Source organism: Oncorhynchus tshawytscha, linkage group LG12 (genome assembly GCF_018296145.1).
Source record: "Oncorhynchus tshawytscha isolate Ot180627B linkage group LG12, Otsh_v2.0, whole genome shotgun sequence".
Lineage (NCBI taxonomy): Eukaryota > Metazoa > Chordata > Actinopteri > Salmoniformes > Salmonidae > Oncorhynchus > Oncorhynchus tshawytscha.
This window is the reverse complement of record NC_056440.1, coordinates 44,317,790-44,336,456: the sequence shown is the minus strand read 5'-3', so window position 1 is coordinate 44,336,456 and position 18,667 is coordinate 44,317,790. Positions and strand designations below refer to the sequence as shown.

The 18,667-nt window shown below is 44.8% G+C and overlaps 1 protein-coding gene across 9 annotated transcripts in view; it reads right to left on the bottom strand.

The window, feature by feature from the left end:
• mctp1a (multiple C2 domains, transmembrane 1a) overlaps window positions 1-18,667 on the bottom strand; it is a 198,645-nt gene that overhangs the window by 106,246 nt on the left and 73,732 nt on the right. For all 9 annotated transcript variants that reach the window (XR_006084697.1, XM_042330679.1, XM_042330683.1 and 6 more), the window contains exon 2: window positions 5,390-5,507. Coding sequence is in view for 8 of the 9 variants with exons in the window: in XM_042330679.1 (XP_042186613.1) it covers window positions 5,390-5,507 (118 nt within the window). In the remaining variant the exon portion in view is untranslated. The remainder of the gene's footprint in view (window positions 1-5,389; window positions 5,508-18,667) is intronic.

Below are 18,667 nucleotides of genomic sequence, written 5' to 3'. Positions count from 1 at the left end.
CAAGAGGACAAGTTCAACCAGCTCCATCTAACACATTCGATCCTGGTCAATCGGCTTTCTAAAGCAGGGAGGAGGGCTGAGTCACGGCCAGAACACTGTCTGAGCAGTAATCACTATTCAATCAGCACTATGATAATGAGTAGACGAAATACTTCTCCTTACCACCCTCTGAGTCCTCTCTCTCGTAATATGGGCAATGACTCAAGCCCCTGCACAGTCAAAAAAATACACTGTGTAATAACATGTCCGTCAATTTGTCAAGATAATAAGACGAATTTCAGTAATTTGGTGTGACTTAGAGGTGTGATGAGAATAGTAAAATCCTCGAGCAGATGTTTTGTCACCTGCTCTTGACACCCAAAGCCGTGACGGAACAGAGCCCTGGCATGGAGTCAGTGTGAGGAGTGGTAATGTCACTTCACACCACATTATACAGTACCCTAGGCTCATTCGGACATGCTCAACAGCACAGAATGACATATCTCTTCGCTCAACAGACTCACACCAAACCTGTGACTTTTTACTGACGACTATGGGCGGACATTTCCATGGATGGTCTGAAGGGTCCTCTCTCAGACACACCCTCACGAGTAGAGATACTGACCACACCGTCTTTTTCCCACCTGTTCTCCATCTCACAAATCACCTCCTTAATGATCAGCCTCAGGGATGGAGAGATTGGGAATTGGAGGGATATAGGGATGAGGGTATTGGCAGGGTAGAGCACAAATAATCGAGACCTGTGTGGTTAACAGTCCCCATCGATAAAGTAGCAAAACAAACAAAATCCACACAATTGCAGAGAAGTATCATATACTTGTGTGCTAGCTCCTGCATATTTTTAGGAGTGGCAGGTAGCCTAGTAACCGAAAGGTTGGTGGATCGAATCCCTGCGCTGACAAAGGTCAAAATCTGTCGTTCTGCCCCTGAACAAGGCAGTTAACCAACTGTTCCTAGGCCGTCATTGTAAATAAGACTTTGTTCTTAACTGACTTGCCGAGTTAAAGAAGGTTAAATAAAAAATATTCTGCCTGGGTTAGAAACATGACATTGAACAAATACAGTAACAAAATCATCTATCAAGGCAATAATATTGCAAGGTGATGACAAAGAAAGAGAAATTGAAGAACATTTGAAGAAATATGCAACAGAGCAATGACACAGCTGGATATTTGAAAAGGGTAATGCCTCAATTGAGGGGAACGACACGGCAGAAGAGCAAACGAGAGTGGAAGATTCAATGAAAGCGTGATGGGAAGGAGGCAAAGTTCAACAACTCTCTCACGATGCATGTTTACTGTCTGGCCATAGCATCGCCTTGAGCTCGCAAAACGGTATTTATTCGCACTTTGATTGAAACCGTTGATTAGCTCATATGACACGAAAATAGAGGTCTTTGGCCACGCACACGCTGGGTTTGGCCTTTGAAAGAACAATGCATATGCAGAGAAGTAACCTCACACCTACTGTAAAATATGGTGGTGGATCTTTGATGTTATGGGGCTATTTTGCTTCCACTGGTCCTGGGGCCCTTGTTAAGGTCAAAGGCATCATGAACTTGACCGAGTAACAGGACGTTTTAGCCAAACACCTGCCAGGAGGCTGAAACCTGGCTGCATTGGGATCTTCCAGCCAGACAGAAACCCCACGCACACATCAAAATCACCCAAAAGCATCATCGTTGACCAAAAACAAGTCTACATTCAAATACAAATAAAAAGCCTGTGTGGAGGGTTCTGTATTTTTATCAAAGCACTTAGAGCATCTCCTCTCTCAACTGTCCCTGAGTGGGGGATTTCCCCAGCAAGTTCCTCTCCCCAGGACACACACACACACACACACACACACACACACACACACACACACACACACACACACACACACACACACACACACACAACACACAAAAGAAATACATATATGCAGGTGCATACATACAGACTCACAAGCACACATGCACAACACGGAGGCACCCACATACACACGCAGGCACGTACTGTATATACACACACACACATAACCAGAACGTAAGCCTGACCCTGCATATAAACCTCGAAAAGTACATCCAGGGAATACAGCCTCTCCAATCACATGCCACCTGAACCCAAGCCTCTGACACAAATCCACACACACCCCGACTGCATCCAGAAACCAAGCCTTCACTACAGAAATAGTCAAATAAAGAACAGGAAAAACACACTCACTCAAATGGTTTAATCAAAACATTTCGACAGCAAGAATTCTGACGCCCCACTCCCAATACTTGTCCGGTCTACGCATCATTTGTGTCCAACCTACTTTCATCTAGCATCTCTATAGAACACACTCAAGCAGACAGACAGAGAGATGGTGATCTAGTTTACTGTACCACTGCAGGTACTGTAGCGTTGTCTTTCATCTGAGGTGAAGCTGGTTAGCAGACTGTGACTAGGCCACTGACACTCCCCGTCACCCCCCACCAAGCTGGCTGTCTTTTTCCTCGACAGGTGCGTGACATTGGGGACAGTACCCCCCCCCTCCCACCATCACCCATCACCAAGTGTCAACCAACGCAATCCTCTGGGAGAGATCAGGCAGTGGGGCCTTACCCAGGTCACAGCCATGTAGTTGAGGTTGTCATTAAAGGCTCACAATCAGTAACAATTTGGACAGGGTTGAGTGCATTAGGCCTAGGAGAATGACGTATTATTGATGAGTTATGTGACAAAGAGAGGTTGCTGGTCACTTGTCAAGGATTGGAGATCTATGACCATACACAGACAGGCACGTGCGTATGTACACTAGGACACACCCGTGCCCAGTTGCACAGACACGCAAACAAAGCCCATAAACCCATACAAATGGCTGGATGACTTTTACGCAGTAAGGAAAGAGAGCAACGTAAGCTAGGAGGAGGCTCTACTGCCATTTCCAAGCGGGCCAGGCTGTTGCTTTTGAAAATGAGTGAGAGGTTCAGCCTGACGTCTCAGCCCGATGTAAGCTGGGCAGTGGCATGCAAGCAGCACAGGATTCCTTGTCATCTCTAGATGAGAGAGAGCCACTTTGGGGGAGTATATATTTTCCTTCTCTATGACTAGTCTATCAGACGACAAAAAGGCCTGAAGTCTATGTGGGTGTGAAAAGGGAGGATCGGGAGAATTTTGGCCTCCTACTGTATATCCCCCTCCTCTTGTCAGGGTGTCCCATTGGTTTCTGAGACCAATGCTCGCTCGCTGGCACGACACACACACACACACACGTTCCCAGATACGCACGCATACACGTACACACACGGATGATTCATGCCTGGACTGACATAGATCCGGGCTCGGGCTGAAGCCTGCCAGGCACCCAGGGAGGAGCACCTCTGAGGACAGCAATGTGCTACTTCTCTTTGAAAGACTGTCGTTGATACGCTGTAAGAGAGCACCTAGGGTTTCGCCTCTATCGGTTCAGTATGAGCACGATCATAAAAAAATAAATGGTTATTTCTTTTTACTACAGTATCCCTTTTATGGCTTAAAGGGGAGAGGATAACCCCATAAAACCTGAAAAAGACTTGGAGAATCTGTAAGAAATACAACAACTCAGTACTGTATCTGTTTGACACACAGACATACACATCTCTGTGCATTCGGTTGCATTCCGCTGGCACACATCATGAGCATTGCATTAACAGTCATCCCATTCAACTCTGGCTGCAATTACAGTGAGTGGTCAAAACATTAGGAACACCCACTCTTTCCATGACACAACTGACTAGGTGAATCCAGCTGAAAGCTATGATCCCTTATTGATGTCACTTGTTAAATCCACTCCAATTAGTGTAGATGAAGGGGAGGAGACAGATTAAATAATACTTTTAAAGCCTTGAGACAATTGAGACATGGATTGTGGTTTGACTCTCAAGAACTGCAACGCCGCTGGGTTTTTCACGCTCATGATTTCCCCGTGTGTAATAAAGAATGGTCCACCACCCAAAGGACATCCAGCCAACTTGACACAACTGTGGGAAACATTGGCGTCAACATGGGCCAGGATCCCTGTGGAACGCTTTCAACACCTTGTAGAGTCCATGCTCCAAAGAATTGAGGCTGTTCTGAGGGAAATTAGTGGGGGGTGTGAGAGAGGGTGAGCGAGTGAGAGCGAGAGAGAGTGAGAGAAAGACTAAGCAGGCCTGCCATAGCGCTTGTCATAGCACTTACTAATGAGACCAATTCTGTCCACCAGCAGCACAGAAACAAGGCTGAAACAAGGCTGGCTAGCAAAGAGACAATCACAGAGCTATCTCCTCCAGCATAGAGACACAGGCAGGCTGGGGAGAGAGCGGAGGCTGGGGTGTCACTCAAGGATCGGTCTCACCTTCCCTGAGAAAAATATTCAGTTAACTATAGCTGAACTCTTACTTTGAGTCTACACAAAATGTGATTTAATTCATTGGAATTGTACATTCGTAATAAAGTTGTATGTTACAAATTAGAGAAACAATTTGTCATAAGCATCCAATAAAGTAAAACATCAATTGCGAGTTTGAGAATGTGTCAATGCATGACATTTGTTCTCACTAACTCCTATTCTCCCTTACGTCTCTTCTCATGCCTTGAAAACTGAAGAGAGCTCTCAAAGAGAGAAAGAGAGAGAGAGAAAATAGGGAGGGGTGGAGTGTTTGAAGTGAGATCAATCGTTCACAGAGGGGGAGATGAGAGACAGAGCGAGGAGAGGGAAATGAGAACGCGAGAGAAAGAGAGAGAAGTGTAAGAGAGAAGCCTATTCGTTCACAGAGAGAAACGGAGGACAGGGAAAGGGTACTAGACGAAAGCCACCACCTTCTTTGTTTCATGTGAATTAGTGCTTCACACAGAGAGAGAGAGAGAGAGAGAGAGAGAGAGAGAGAGAGAGAAAGAATCCACAGAGAAAGAGAGGTGGAACCCATAGAGAGAAAGAGAAAACCCAGAAAAAGAAAGAGGATCCATAGATAAAGAGAGAGAGATAGAAAAGAGAGGGAGCGAGCGAGAGAGAGGAAGAGAGAGAGAGAGAGAGAGAGAGAGAGAGAGAAAGAATCCATAGATAAAGAGAGAGAGATAGAGAAAGAGAGAGGAGAGAGAGAGAGAGAGAGAGAGAGAGAGAGAGAGAGAGAGAGAGAGAGAGAGAGAGAGAGAGAGAGAGAAAGAATACCACCACCTTCTTTGTTTCATGAATTAAAGAGAGAGAGAGAGAAAAGAGAGAGGAGCCACAGAGAAAGAGAGGTGGAACCCATAGAGAGAAAGAGAAAACCCAGAAAAAGAAAGAGGATCCATAGATAAAGAGAGAGAGAGATAGAAAAGAGAGGGAGCGAGCGAGAGAGAGGGAGGGAGAGAGAGAGAGAGAGAGAGAGAGAGAGAGAGGGAGAGACCCCAGCAGTAGTTCGTACCTCCTCTGTCCCTGATGGCGAGGTTGTGTCCTTTCTTCAGTATGATGTCCAGCTGGTACATCCCTGGGTTGGTAACAAGGGCGGTCTCAGCATTACTTGGCTCCACGATGTTGATGCCCTGCAAAGAAACACACAACAACTAGAAGTTAATCAGAAACACTCATCCACTATGACACGCATAGTGACCTCACCAATGAAAATCAAAGAAATGGAGGACACCGCTCATTGGATATGTCATGTGTGTGCTGTGTTAAATGGATTGTGCTATATTCTCTGGCATCACTGGGTAAAATCTAGACCTTAGTGTCTCTAGCCCTGGATGCTGTTTTTGGGGACTTTGCGCTACGCCTAAGATTACATCTAAGGGAAACACTGAGGGCCGGTTTCCCAGAGTATGAACATTCAGTGAGTGACCACAGATTCTCCATTGACCATGATTTTTAGTCCAGATTTAGGCTTAATCTGTGTCCCTGAAACCGGCCCTAGCTGTCTGTGTCCCCATAGCCAGGCCCTGACTGTGATCCTGAATGTCCTAAAAACAGACCCAGCTCCCCCCTGGGCTCACCCTGGTGCAGCAAACTCATTAGAAGGCTACACTGTGCTGGGAGGTCTGCTAGGAGATAGTCTCCCCCTCACTCTCACTCTACTCCATTCGAGACGCCTGCCCTGCGTGGGTTTCCCTGTCACGTATCCCCAGCTCTCTGGGTTTGAGATGCTAAGAATAGCCTGCCCTGGCGCTAGCATCATCCAGGCTGCGACAAGAGAGAGAGAGAGAGAAAGAGAGAGAAAGAGAGAGAGAGTTCTCTGACTAGGGTCATGTTGGCACGTAAGGCGCTTAGGCTACACAAACACTAGTGTTTCCCCTACATACTTTTAGCATTTATACATTTTTTTTATTGTGAAACAAACAAGAAACCAACAAAAAAAACTGAAAACTTGAGCCTGCATAACTATTCACCCCCCCCCCCAAGTCAGCTGCAAGTCTCTTGGGGTATGTCTCTATAAGCTTGGCACATCTAGCCACTGGGAGTTTTACCCATTCTTCAAGGCAAAACTGCTCCAGCTCCTTCAAGTTGGATGGGTTCTGCTTGTGTACAGCAATCTTTAAATCATACCACAGATTCTCAATTGGATTGAAGTCTGGGCTTTGACTAGGCCATTCCAAAACATTTAAATGTTTCCCCTTAAACCACTCGAGTGTTGCTATAGCAGTATGCTTAGGGTCATTGTCCTGCTGGAAGGTGAACCTCCGTCCCAGCCTCAAATCTCTGGAAGACTGAAACAGGTTTCCCTCAAGAATTTCCCAGTCCCTGCTGATGAAAAACATCCCCACAGCATGATGCTGCCAGTTTCCCAGTCCCTGCTGATGAAAAACATTGCCACAGCATGATGCTCCACCACCATGCTTCACTGTAGGGATATTAGGAACACCTTCCTAATATTGAGTTGCACCCCCACCTTTTTCACTCAGAACAGCATTAATTTGTTGCGGCATGAACTCTACAAGGTGTCGAAAGCGTTTCATAGGGATGATGGCCCATGTTGACTTCAATGCTTCCCACAGTTGTGTCAAGTTGGCTGGATGTCTTTGGATGGTGGACCATTCTTGATACACACGGGAAACTACTGAGCGTGGAAAAACCCAGCAGCGTTGCAGTTCTTGACACAAACCGGTGCACCTGGCCTACCTACCATACTTCGTTAAAAGGCACTTAAACTTTTTGTCCTGCCCATTCACCCTCTGAATGACACACATACTCGGCTTCCAACCACAAGGTGCTACAGAGGGTAGTGCGAACGACCCAGTACATCACTGGGGCCAAGCTTCCTGCCATCCAGGACCTTCATAACAGGCGGTGTCAGAGGAAGGCCCTAAAAATGGTCAAAGCCACCCTAGTCATAGACTGTTCTCTCTGCTACCACATGGCAAGCTGTACAGGAGCTCCAAGTCTAGGTCCAAAAGGCTTCTTACCAGCTTCTACTCCCAAGCTATAAAACTGCTGAACAGCTAATCAAATGGCTTTGCATTGATCCCCGCCTTTTTTGTGCTGATGCTACTTGCTGTTTATTATCTATGCATAGTTACCTACTGTACATGTACATGTTACCTCGACTAACCTGTACCCCCGCACATTGACTCAGTACCGGTAACCCCTGTGTATAGCCTTGATATTGTTATTTTATTGTTGCTTTTTGTTTTGTTTTACTATAGTTTATTGAGTCAATATTTTTTTTTTACTCTTATTTCTCTTAAAACTGCATTGTTGGTTAAGGGCTTGTAAGTAAGCATTTCACATTTGTTGTAATCGGCGCATGTGACAAATAAAATGTGATTTGATACACAGTCCGTGTCTCATTTGTCTCAAGGATTAAAAATCCATCCTTAACCCGTCTCCTTCCCTTCATCTACACTGACTGAAGTGGATTTAACAAGTGACCTCAATAAGGGATCATAGCTTTCACCTGGAAAGAGCAGGTCTTCCGAGTGTTTTGTACACTCACTTGGAAGACGTTTTAATCCAAAAAGCGACTTACAGTCAGGCGTGCATGTTTATTTACATATGAGTGGTCCCATACGTACGAACAGCTCAACAGCTCAATCACAAGTGAATTCGCACTCGTATCACTGCTTCTTATCGAGACCTTGTCGCAGGATTTCCATTCAGTTCAGCCCACAGCCTCCACACTGTGCACCGAAAATACCTCAAGTGGCTCTTGAAGTTGATTATCTCACCGGATATTAACTAAGGATATCAACTCCTACTCAGGGGGTTATTCTTCATACCAGCACTGTCTTTACAAAGGTATTATGAGGTACTGTGGCCTCGAGGGGACTGAGTGTTTGAGACTGTCATTCCTCATGGTAGTGGCAGGTCATTTCCACTCTGTGCCTCCACCTCCTTCATTGCGTCGCAGATGTCTTTCCTCATTATTAGACCACTCATGACAAACCTCTCAGCTAGTCACACAGCCACTGTACTCTGCTCAGCTCTCTGCTGTCCTCACCACTTAGACCCCTGGAAGAGTAGCTACTGCATGAGCAACATCCTAACAAACTAAACCAGTCACCACTTCTCCCCTCTGCATCTACTGGGAGTCGGGCCTGGCCCAGGAGTTGTTCCTGACCATTTAATATGTCCCATGGAAATGAGCCACTGCCCTAATGAGCCACTGTGCTTCCCTAGCCTCTGGCTAGGACTGAGCTGGACTGAGTTGCAGAGCTTGTTAGCATGGGGAGGTGCTGTGTTGTCATGTTGTTGTTGGACAGGACAAGTGTAATTGCTGCATTGAAAATGTTTTTGAGGATCGAGGTGTAGGATGCACGTGGCAGCTGATTTGGATAAACACAATGGCTTATTGTTTCAATGCAGCCAGGTGCCATGGACATTCATTTGCATCAGTGTGCGTGTGTGTGTCTTTGGACTTTAGAGACGCCATTGGTACTTTATCACATAGTGTAATGTTCAATGCACTTGAGGATGTACAACTGCCTCAGGCTCAATGTGGATATTAAATCTGATGTGTACAAAGGCTCTTTTCTCCAAGTTATATGCGGGAAGAAGCTGCCTGAACCAATCCCACTCATAAAAACAGACGTGGAGTGCTGCTAACTTCCTCCTAGCAATCGTCCAGTGGCTAGAATGGCTATGCCAGTGTGCCCCAGCCCATGTGCGGTCACCGAATCCAGTATAGGGGTCTATAAATGATGCTCAGATAAGTTGAATGTTTCTGGTGGGCGGGGGGAACCAGTTGAGGAGCTTGTCCTTTGGCTTTTCAACCTGCCTGCGGTCATGAAGCAAGAGGCTGTGAGAGAGGTGGCCTTAGCAAAAGGGTCAACATCTGTTTGCCAATGTGCACATCCCACAGAACTTTCGGACAGAAATGAATCACAAAACTGTTCAAGTGGTGAGGAAATGGGGGGGATACCTCGCCAGTTGCACAACTGATTGCATTCAACTAAAATGTGTCGTCAGCATTTAACACAACCCCTCTGAATCAGAGAGGTGAGCTGCCTTAATCGACATTATCAGCACTCAGGGAGCAGTTGTTGGGGATAAACTGCCTTGTTTAAGGGCAGAAGAGCTGATGTTTCCACCTTGGGGATCCAAACCGGCGACCTTTCGGTTACTGGCCCACTAGGCTATGCTTAAACACACACACACACCACATGTTACGTTATCTTCCTAAGCCAAAGTGTGTGGGGGGGGGTCTGTTGCCGTTCATACAGTACAAAGACGTGTACATTGCAAGACATGACCACTTTGTTGACTCGATAGCTACTGAGGTGAGACAGGTCTCACAAATAGCACAGATACACAAAAATGATTGTCAGAGGAGCCTGGTTTGAAGTTGATGGTGTTAGGTTCTTATTTTTCAGAGTAAATAACTCACGGACACCAGAGAAGCTTTAACCAAGTTTAATTCTTCCCAAAGGATCTGTAGAGCTGTATTCAGACAGCAAAACATTTCTCACCATCACAGTTATATACATCCCACTTTAGGATACTCCTCCTTCTCTCGCCAATCCTTGTATCTTATGTGTCAACAGGAAGAAGGTAACCAGATACTAAACACTGATTACTCCCTTAAGGGGAACTGACCTCACCTCCTGACCTCAACCCCTCCTTCCCCTAGTGCACAGATGTCCATCTGTCTCCCCTATCTCAACTGTTGCTCTACTCCCTTCCACCCAACACATTCCGAAGCGATCTGTCTTCCCACAGAGAACCATTAACTTCTGACTTTACAACCCAGTCTCTTTCACTCTTCCTATTCAAGGCTTCTCTGTCATTTATTTAATATCTCAATGTTCAAAGTTTAGTCGATTCCAACAATGGTAATGTGTTTTCTTGTATACCGAATAAGCCAGATATTGTTGTTTGTGGGGGGGAAGCCAGAGAGAGACTTTGACTGCCACATGGAGCAGGCCTTTTCTGACAAGCTGCTTAAATACAGGCCCCTCATGTCATGCCTGAACAGCCTCGGACATGTCCACATGCTGCCAGTATGTGGCCTTCAGATTGCAGGCCTACATTAAGACCAACGCGAAGCAGCTATGGGCAACCTTGCAGTGTGGAGAAAAAGGTTCTATCTGTCTCCCTAGGTGTCCAGATATCCCTGTCCTGAAATGTTTGACTCCGTATTGTATGAATAATGATTTGTGGATTCAAATAAAGTATTTGTGTGTGTGTGTGTGTGTGTGTGTGTCAGGATTAAATAGGAAGGAACCGTGTGTGTGTGTGTGCGCATGCACAAGTGTGTGAACAAGTCTGTTTACTTACAATGATGAACCACAGCATCTGTCAGATAAGAAACTGGTAGAGTAAACAGACAGTTCCTTCTAAACCAGCACTGGCTGTGGATCAGACTCACTGGATTGGACTGAGAAGCAGCCATTAATCCACTGCAATCATCAATCCAGCGTCTCACTATAAAGCAGGAAACACATCTCGTCTTCAACACAAGTCTCACATCTTCATCAAACTAATGAATAGCAACTTTCAACATTAAAACAACGATGAAACGACAACACACTCCATAATTGTGCGCAGCAGTTGTTGATGTTAAAATGAAGTCCCATTTCCAAATCCCTCATTACACTTTAGCTGGTACAGCAGCTTCTTTAAAGTCAAGCTTGGGAGAAAAGTGCTGGTAGAAAACATCAAATTCCATGATGAGCAACTTCTGCTGGACATCAATAGCAATCAGTCAAACAGTTGTTAGAGTAATTGCTTTGGGTGACTGGACCCCTCTCAGTGGGTCCCTAATGGTTCGGCCCTTTGTATTTCCTTTACACAAACATCATTTTTAATTAAGGAGACACTGACATAAGCAGAAGATCAAATCAAATGTGGATGCGATAGGAGGGATGTAATCGAAATTTAGGCTCCAGAGAGCCGAGACTCTCTCTAGCTTTAACAACAACTACAATCGGATGCATTTAAAGTGCCTTCAGAAAGTATTCTCACCCTGTGACTTTTTCCACGTTAAAATGGATTAAACTGTATCACGAGCCTACACACAATAACACAATGTCAAAGTGGAATTATGTTTCTAGAAATGTATACAAATTAATAAAAAATGAAAAGCGGAAATGTCATGAGTCAATAAGTGTTCAACCCCTTTGCTATGGCAAGCCTAAATCATTTGAGGATTCAAAATGTGCTTAACAAGTCACATAATAAATTGCATGGACTCGCTCTGTGTGCAGTAATGGAGTTTAACATGATTGTTTAATGACTTCCTAATCTCTGTACCCCACACATACAATTATCTGTAAGGTCCCTCAGTCGAGCAGTGAATTTCAAACACAGATTCAACCACAAAGGCCAAGGGAGATTTTCCAATACCTCGCAAAGAAGGGCACCTATTGGTTGATGGGTAAAAAAAAAAAAAACAGACATTGCATTTCCCTTTGAGCATGGTGAAGTTATGTATCACACTTGGTGTATCAATACACCCAGTCACTACAAAGATACAGATGCCTGAATAGGAAGGAAACCTATCAGGCCAATGGCGACTATAAAACAGTTACAGAGTTGAATGGCTGTGATAGGAGAAAACTGAGGACCAACAACGTTGTAGTTACTCCATAACACTAACCTATACTAACAGAATGAAAACGAAGAAAGCCTGTACAGAGTACAAATACTCCAAAACATGCATCCGGTTTGCAATAAGGCACTAAAGTAATACTGAAAAAAAATGTGGCAAAGTAATTTACTTTATGTCCTGAAAACAAAGCGTTGTGTTTGGGACAAATCCAACAAAACACATCGATGAGTACCACTCCTCATAATTTCAAGCATGGTGGTGGCTGCATCATGTTATGGGTATGCTTGTCATCGGCAAGGACTAGGGAGTTTTTTAGCATTAAAAAAATGGAATAGAGATAAGCACAGGCTACATCCTAGAGGAAAACCTGGTTCAGTTTGCTTTCCAACAGACACTGGGAGACAAATTCACATTTCAACAGGACAACATCCTAAAACACAAAGAAAGCCAAATACGCACTGGAGTTGATTACCAAGACGACATTGAATGTTCCTGAGTGGCCTAGTTACAGTTTTGACATAAACCGTCTTGAAAATCTATAGCAAGACTTGAAAATGGCTGACTAGCAATGATCAACAACCATCTTTACAGAGCTTGAAGAATTTTAAAAAGAATAATGTGCAAACATTGTACAATCCAGGTGTGCAAAGCTCTTAGAGACTTACTCAGAAAGACTCACAGGTGTAATCGGTGCCAAAAGTGATTCTAACATCTGACTCAGGGGTATAAATATTTACAGTACATTTGGAAAGTATTCAGACCCTTTGACTTTATCCACATATTTGTTAGGTTATTCTAAAATGGATTAAATAGTCCCCCCCCCCCTCATCATCAATCTACACACAATACCCCATAATGACAAAGCACAAATTAGCTTTTCAAAAACATACTGTAGACCTAAATCATTATGTTCTTATAGTCAACCATACAGTATGACTCATAGAGAAACAGCTAGTTCTCCAAACTATAAGGATAGGTTGTTGTCAGGCACAGCTTCAACACTCTGCTGCGTTCGTATACTTCACAAGATAATGCAAAGAGATCATTCTTTTTTTCTGTCTATGTGTCACAGAGCCCTCCGGAACTGTGTCATTTTACGCACACCTGGTCCCCATTTCCCTGATGGTAATTGTTTAAATGTGCCCTTTTGGTTTCCATTGGGCTGTTGATATTTGTTCCAATGTCCATTGGTCGTGTGAGTACCTGTGCTGTGTTGTTTTGGCTTTCCTTCCACGTGTATTTCGCAGATGATTTTGGGTCTTGTCACATGAGGTATCATTGTGCGCTTGTGTTATTTATTCGAGGTACTCCTCGCTCTTTTGTTTGGATTTCAACCCTGTTTTTTGTATACGTGTTTGGTCTTCGTCCCCGTGCCTTCACATGGCACGCTGTAATTTGGGTGAAATTTAAAAAACTATTATGCATTCCTGCGCCTGTCTCCCGATCCTTCATGCCAACGTGAAAGTATTCACCCCCCCTTGGCATTTCTCCTATTTTGTTGCCTTACAACCCGGTATTAAAATAGATTTTTGGGGTGTTTGTATCTTTTGATTTACACAAAATGCCTACCACTTTGAATATGCTAAATATTTGTTATTGTGAAACAAACGAGACAAAGAAATTAGATCACTTGAGTGTGCATAACTATTCACCCCCCCAAAGGCAATACTTTGTAGAGACACCCTTGCAGCAATTACAGCGGCAAGTCTCTTGGGGTATGTCTCTACAAGCTTGGCACATCTAGCCACTGGGATTTTTGCCCATTCTTCAAGGCAAAACTGCTCCAGCTCCTTCAAGTTGGATGGGTTCTGCTTGTGTCCAGCAATCTTTAAGTCACACCACCGATTCTCAATTGGATTGAGGTCTGGGCTTTGACTAGGCCATTTTTTAAATGTTTCCCCTTAAACCACTCGAGTGTTGCTTTAGCAACATGCTTAGGGTCATTGTCCTGCTGGAAGGCAAACCTCCGTCCCAGTCTCAAATCTCTGGAAGAGATCCCTCAAGAATTTCCCTGTATTTAGCGCCATCCATCATTCCTTCAATTCTGACCAGTTTCCCAATCCCTGCTGATAAAAACATCCCCACAGCATGATGCTGCCACCACCATGCTTCACTGTGATGATGTCCAAAAAGCTAAATTTTAGTCTTATATGACCAGAGTACCTTCATACCTATGTTTGTGGAGTCTTCCACGTGTATTTAAATGTAAAACGTGTTTGCTTATTTTTTTCTTGAAGCAATGGCTTTTTTTCTGGACACTCTTCTGTAAAGCCCAGCTCTGTGGAGTGTACGGCTTAAAGTGGTCCTATGGACAGATACACCAATCTCCACTGTGCAGCTCTGCAGCTCCTTCAGGGTTGTCTCTGATCAATGCCCTCCTTGCCTGGTCCATGAGTTTTGGTGGGTGGCCCTCTCTTGGCAAGTTTGTTGTGGTGCCATATTCTTTCCATTTTTTAATAATGGATTTAATGGTGCTCTGTTGGATGTTCAAAGTTTCTGATATTTTTTATAACCCGACCCTGATCTGTACTTCTACACAACTTTGTCCCTGACCTGTTTGAAGAGCTCCTTGGTCTTCAAGGTGCTGCTTGCTTAGTGGTGGCCCTTGCTTAGTGGTGTTGCAGACTCTGTTGCCTTTCAGAACAGGTGTATATATACTGAGATCATGTGACGGATCATGTGACACGTAGATAGCACACGTGGACTTTATTTAACTAATTATGTGACTTCTGAAGGTAATTGGTTGCACCAGATCTTATTATGGGCTTCATAGCAAAGGGGGTGAATACATATGCACGCACCAATTTTCAGTTTTTTATTTTGTATAATTTTTTGAAACAAGTTATTTTTTTCATTTTCACTTCACAAATTTGGACTATTTTGTGTATGTCCATTACATTTAATCCCCCCCAAAAATCACATTAAATGACCTGTTTTCATGAAACAAAATACGAAAAACGCCAAGGGGGATGAATACTTTTGCATGGCACTGTATGGCTTTATTTTAAACCATCAAACTCGTTCACAAGTCGGCCCTGCTCAGGCGACAGACTCATCCATCATATGGATGATGTTTCTGGGTTTCCAAAATGAGAGTGTGCAGAAACACACGCAGGCACACACACACGTGCGCAAGCACACACACACACACGTGCGCAAGCACACACACACACATGCACACAAACACACGCATGAGCACACACACACACACACACACACACACACAACAAAGCAAACAGATGTTATCAATACAACATACGTGTTGTATTGGAGCCATAGAGTCAGTGGTGTCAGGCAAGTGAGAACAGGATGGCAGCCATGACTGACACACACAGACACTCATCTAATCAAACACCTGCCACCCACACTAATCTACCTTTCGGTCTTCAGTTATACCTCTTTATTTAATACCTTTCCACCTAACACACACATGCAGACTGAGAGATTATTGGGCAGAGGAGCAGGAGAAACAAGTTGAACTATGTCAGAGAGGCAGCTCCACTGAAATCGTGCTTGTGCAATTATAGAGAACATATGTGGGCGGTGGAAGTGGAGGAGAGATTGAGCCTGGCTTGTGTCGGAGAATGAGTTCTGAGCAGCGGGGAGTGTTAATCCACCTCCTACCCACTCAAATCAAATCAAATCAAATTTTATTTGTCACATACACATGGTTAGCAGATGTTAATGCGAGTGTAGCGAAATGCTTGTGCTTCTAGTTCCGACAATGCAGTAATAACCAACAAGTAATCTAACTAACAATTCCAAAACTACTGTCTTATACACAGTGTAAGGGGATAAAGAATATGTACATAAGGATATATGAATGAGTGATGGTACAGAGCAGCATAGGCAAGATACAGTAGATGGTATCGAGTACAGTATATACACATGAGATGAGTATGTAAACAAAGTGGCGTAGTTAAAGTGGCTAGTGATACATGTATTACATAAGGATACAGTCGATGATATAGAGTACAGTATATACGTATGCATATGAGATGAATAATGTAGGGTAAGTAACATTATATAAGGTAGCATTGTTTAAAGTGGCTAGTGATATATTTACATCATTTCCCATCAATTCCCATTATTAAAGTGGCTGGAGTTGAGTCAGTGTCAGTGTGTTGGCAGCAGCCACTCAATGTTAGTGGTGGCTGTTTAACAGTCTGATGGCCTTGAGATAGAAGCTGTTTTTCAGTCTCTCGGTCCCAGCTTTGATGCACCTGTACTGACCTCGCCTTCTGGATGATAGCGGGGTGAACAGGCAGTGGCTCGGGTGGTTGATGTCCTTGATGATCTTTATGGCCTTCCTGTAACATTGGGTGGTGTAGGTGTCCTGGAGGGCAGGTAGTTTGCCCCCGGTGATGCGTTGTGCAGACCTCACTACCCTCTGGAGAGCCTTACGGTTGAGGGCGGAGCAGTTGCCGTACCAGGCGGTGATACAGCCCGCCAGGATGCTCTCGATTGTGCATCTGTAGAAGTTTGTGAGTGCTTTTGGTGACAAGCCGAATTTCTTCAGCCTCCTGAGGTTGAAGAGGCGCTGCTGCGCCTTCTTCACGATGCTGTCTGTGTGAGTGGACCAATTCCAATTCAGTTTGTCTGTGATGTGTATGCGAACTTAAAACTTGCTACCCTCTCCACTACTGTTCCATCGATGTGGATAGGGGGGTGTTCCCTCTGCTGTTTCCTGAAGTCCACAATCATCTCCTTAGTTTTGTTGACGTTGAGTGTGAGGTTATTTTCCTGATACCACACTCCGAGGGCCCTCACCTCCTCCCTGTAGGCCGTCTCGTCGTTGTTGGTAATCAAGCCTACCACTGTTGTGTCGTCCGCAAACTTGATGATTGAGTTGGAGGCGTGCGTGGCCACGCAGTCGTGGGTGAACAGGGAGTACAGGAGAGGGCTCAGAACGCACCCTTGTGGGGCCCCAGTGTTGAGGATCAGCGGGGAGGAGATGTTGTTGCCTACCCTCACCACCTGGGGGCGGCCCGTCAGGAAGTCCAGTACCCAGTTGCACAGGGCGGGGTCGAGACCCAGGGTCTCGAGCTTGATGACGAGCTTGGAGGGTACTATGGTGTTGAATGCCGAGCTGTAGTCGATGAACAGCATTCTCACATAGGTATTCTAACTCTAAGGCAGTACAGTGGTACTGAAGCCTATACATTAGTCTACCCAACAGAACCCCACACTACAGCTACACAGGTCCCCTGCTCCCTCCACTCTGCTAATTCAGCTCAGATGCTATCTCTGTAACTCTTCTCTTGGATGTATGACAGCTATTCAGGAGATGTAATGTATCCTAGGTGAATGCATCTCTTAAATGACCATTTCTGAGGCATCAACTTTATCTACAAGTAAAATGGGTTGCTCTACAGTACCGTGACGGACAAAGCATGGGTTACCGCAGACCATTCAGACAACAGTCCACTCTGTGACCCTTTGACCTCAACGCTCACCGCAAACCTATCAGCGTTTCTGTTAACAGGCTCTCCTCCCACAGCCAGTCATTAACGGAGTATTGAAGATGGAGGATCTCCTTATAGAGTTCCTTTCATTAGAGGTGCCTATTCACTGGGGAGAGGTGAGTCACTGTCAGCTCCCTCTTTCCCAACCTCTGAAGTCTGAGCACTTCCAGGAATAACCGCAGCCATTCTGCCAGTCTACACCATGCTGTTTTATTACTCATTAACACACATGCTGCTTCCTTGTCTAACACTCCTTCTCCTTCTGTCTCATTCTCTTTGTCTCTCCTTCTCCAACTCTCTATGTCTGTCTGTTTGCCTCTCGATCTGTCTGTCTTAACCCACTTTTCCCCTCTAACTCTCTCTCGCACCGACGCACGCTGTGCTTTCCCATTAAGGCCACTCACAAGCGGTTTGCTGTGACCATCAATAGGCCACATCACAATAACATTTACTCCATAGAACCCAGCGCTGTGAAAGTGAGTCAAAGTACAAAAAAAAAACTTTCCAAAAACAGCACACAAAGAATCACATTACGGTTCATTTCCGAGAAGAGCCCTTGAGGCCGGAAGGACCCCCAGGCCCAGCGTGTGACAGAATGTGACAGAAGACTGAGCCAGAGGAGATGTGTGGAGAGGTGTTCCATCTAATGAGCTCTTCCTGGTCTTTTCTGTCATCCTGCAGACTAATGATACAGGACAGGTAGTCTGGGGCCATCCTCCTACATGTTCAGCCACAGAAGGAGAAGTAAAGAGGGCTATGATAGCTGGTGATGGGGATAATGAGCCTCCTGATCCAAAAAAAGGAGAGGACTACCGTAACAACCTTTACCATGCTGTTCATATAACCTTATGGAGGGTATCTGCTCTCATCTCTATGCACTGGTGTTGGAACGCTCTCACCCAGAAGATGACGACATCTCACAGCCTCGAGTCTAAGCCACTGTTCATTAACAAGTGGGAGGAGAAAGAGTATAAGAGAGTATAAGAAGAACAAAAGGAGAGTCGAGGATATCCGAGAATGAGATTAAGATCGAGCTAGAGGGAGAGAGAGAGAGAGAGCGCAGCGAAGTGATAAGAAAGTACAATAAATGGGGAATGAGGAGAGAGAGACCTGTTGTCTTGGGGTATACAGCTGGTCAGTGTGGCAGTGAGGGAAAATGTATAGCTGAACCGGATAGGCTACGGGTGGCAGATGAACAATGGAACATAAGGTAGTATTGCCAAAGTGAGTATTACTAGAGGTCATGGGCCTGCATCTG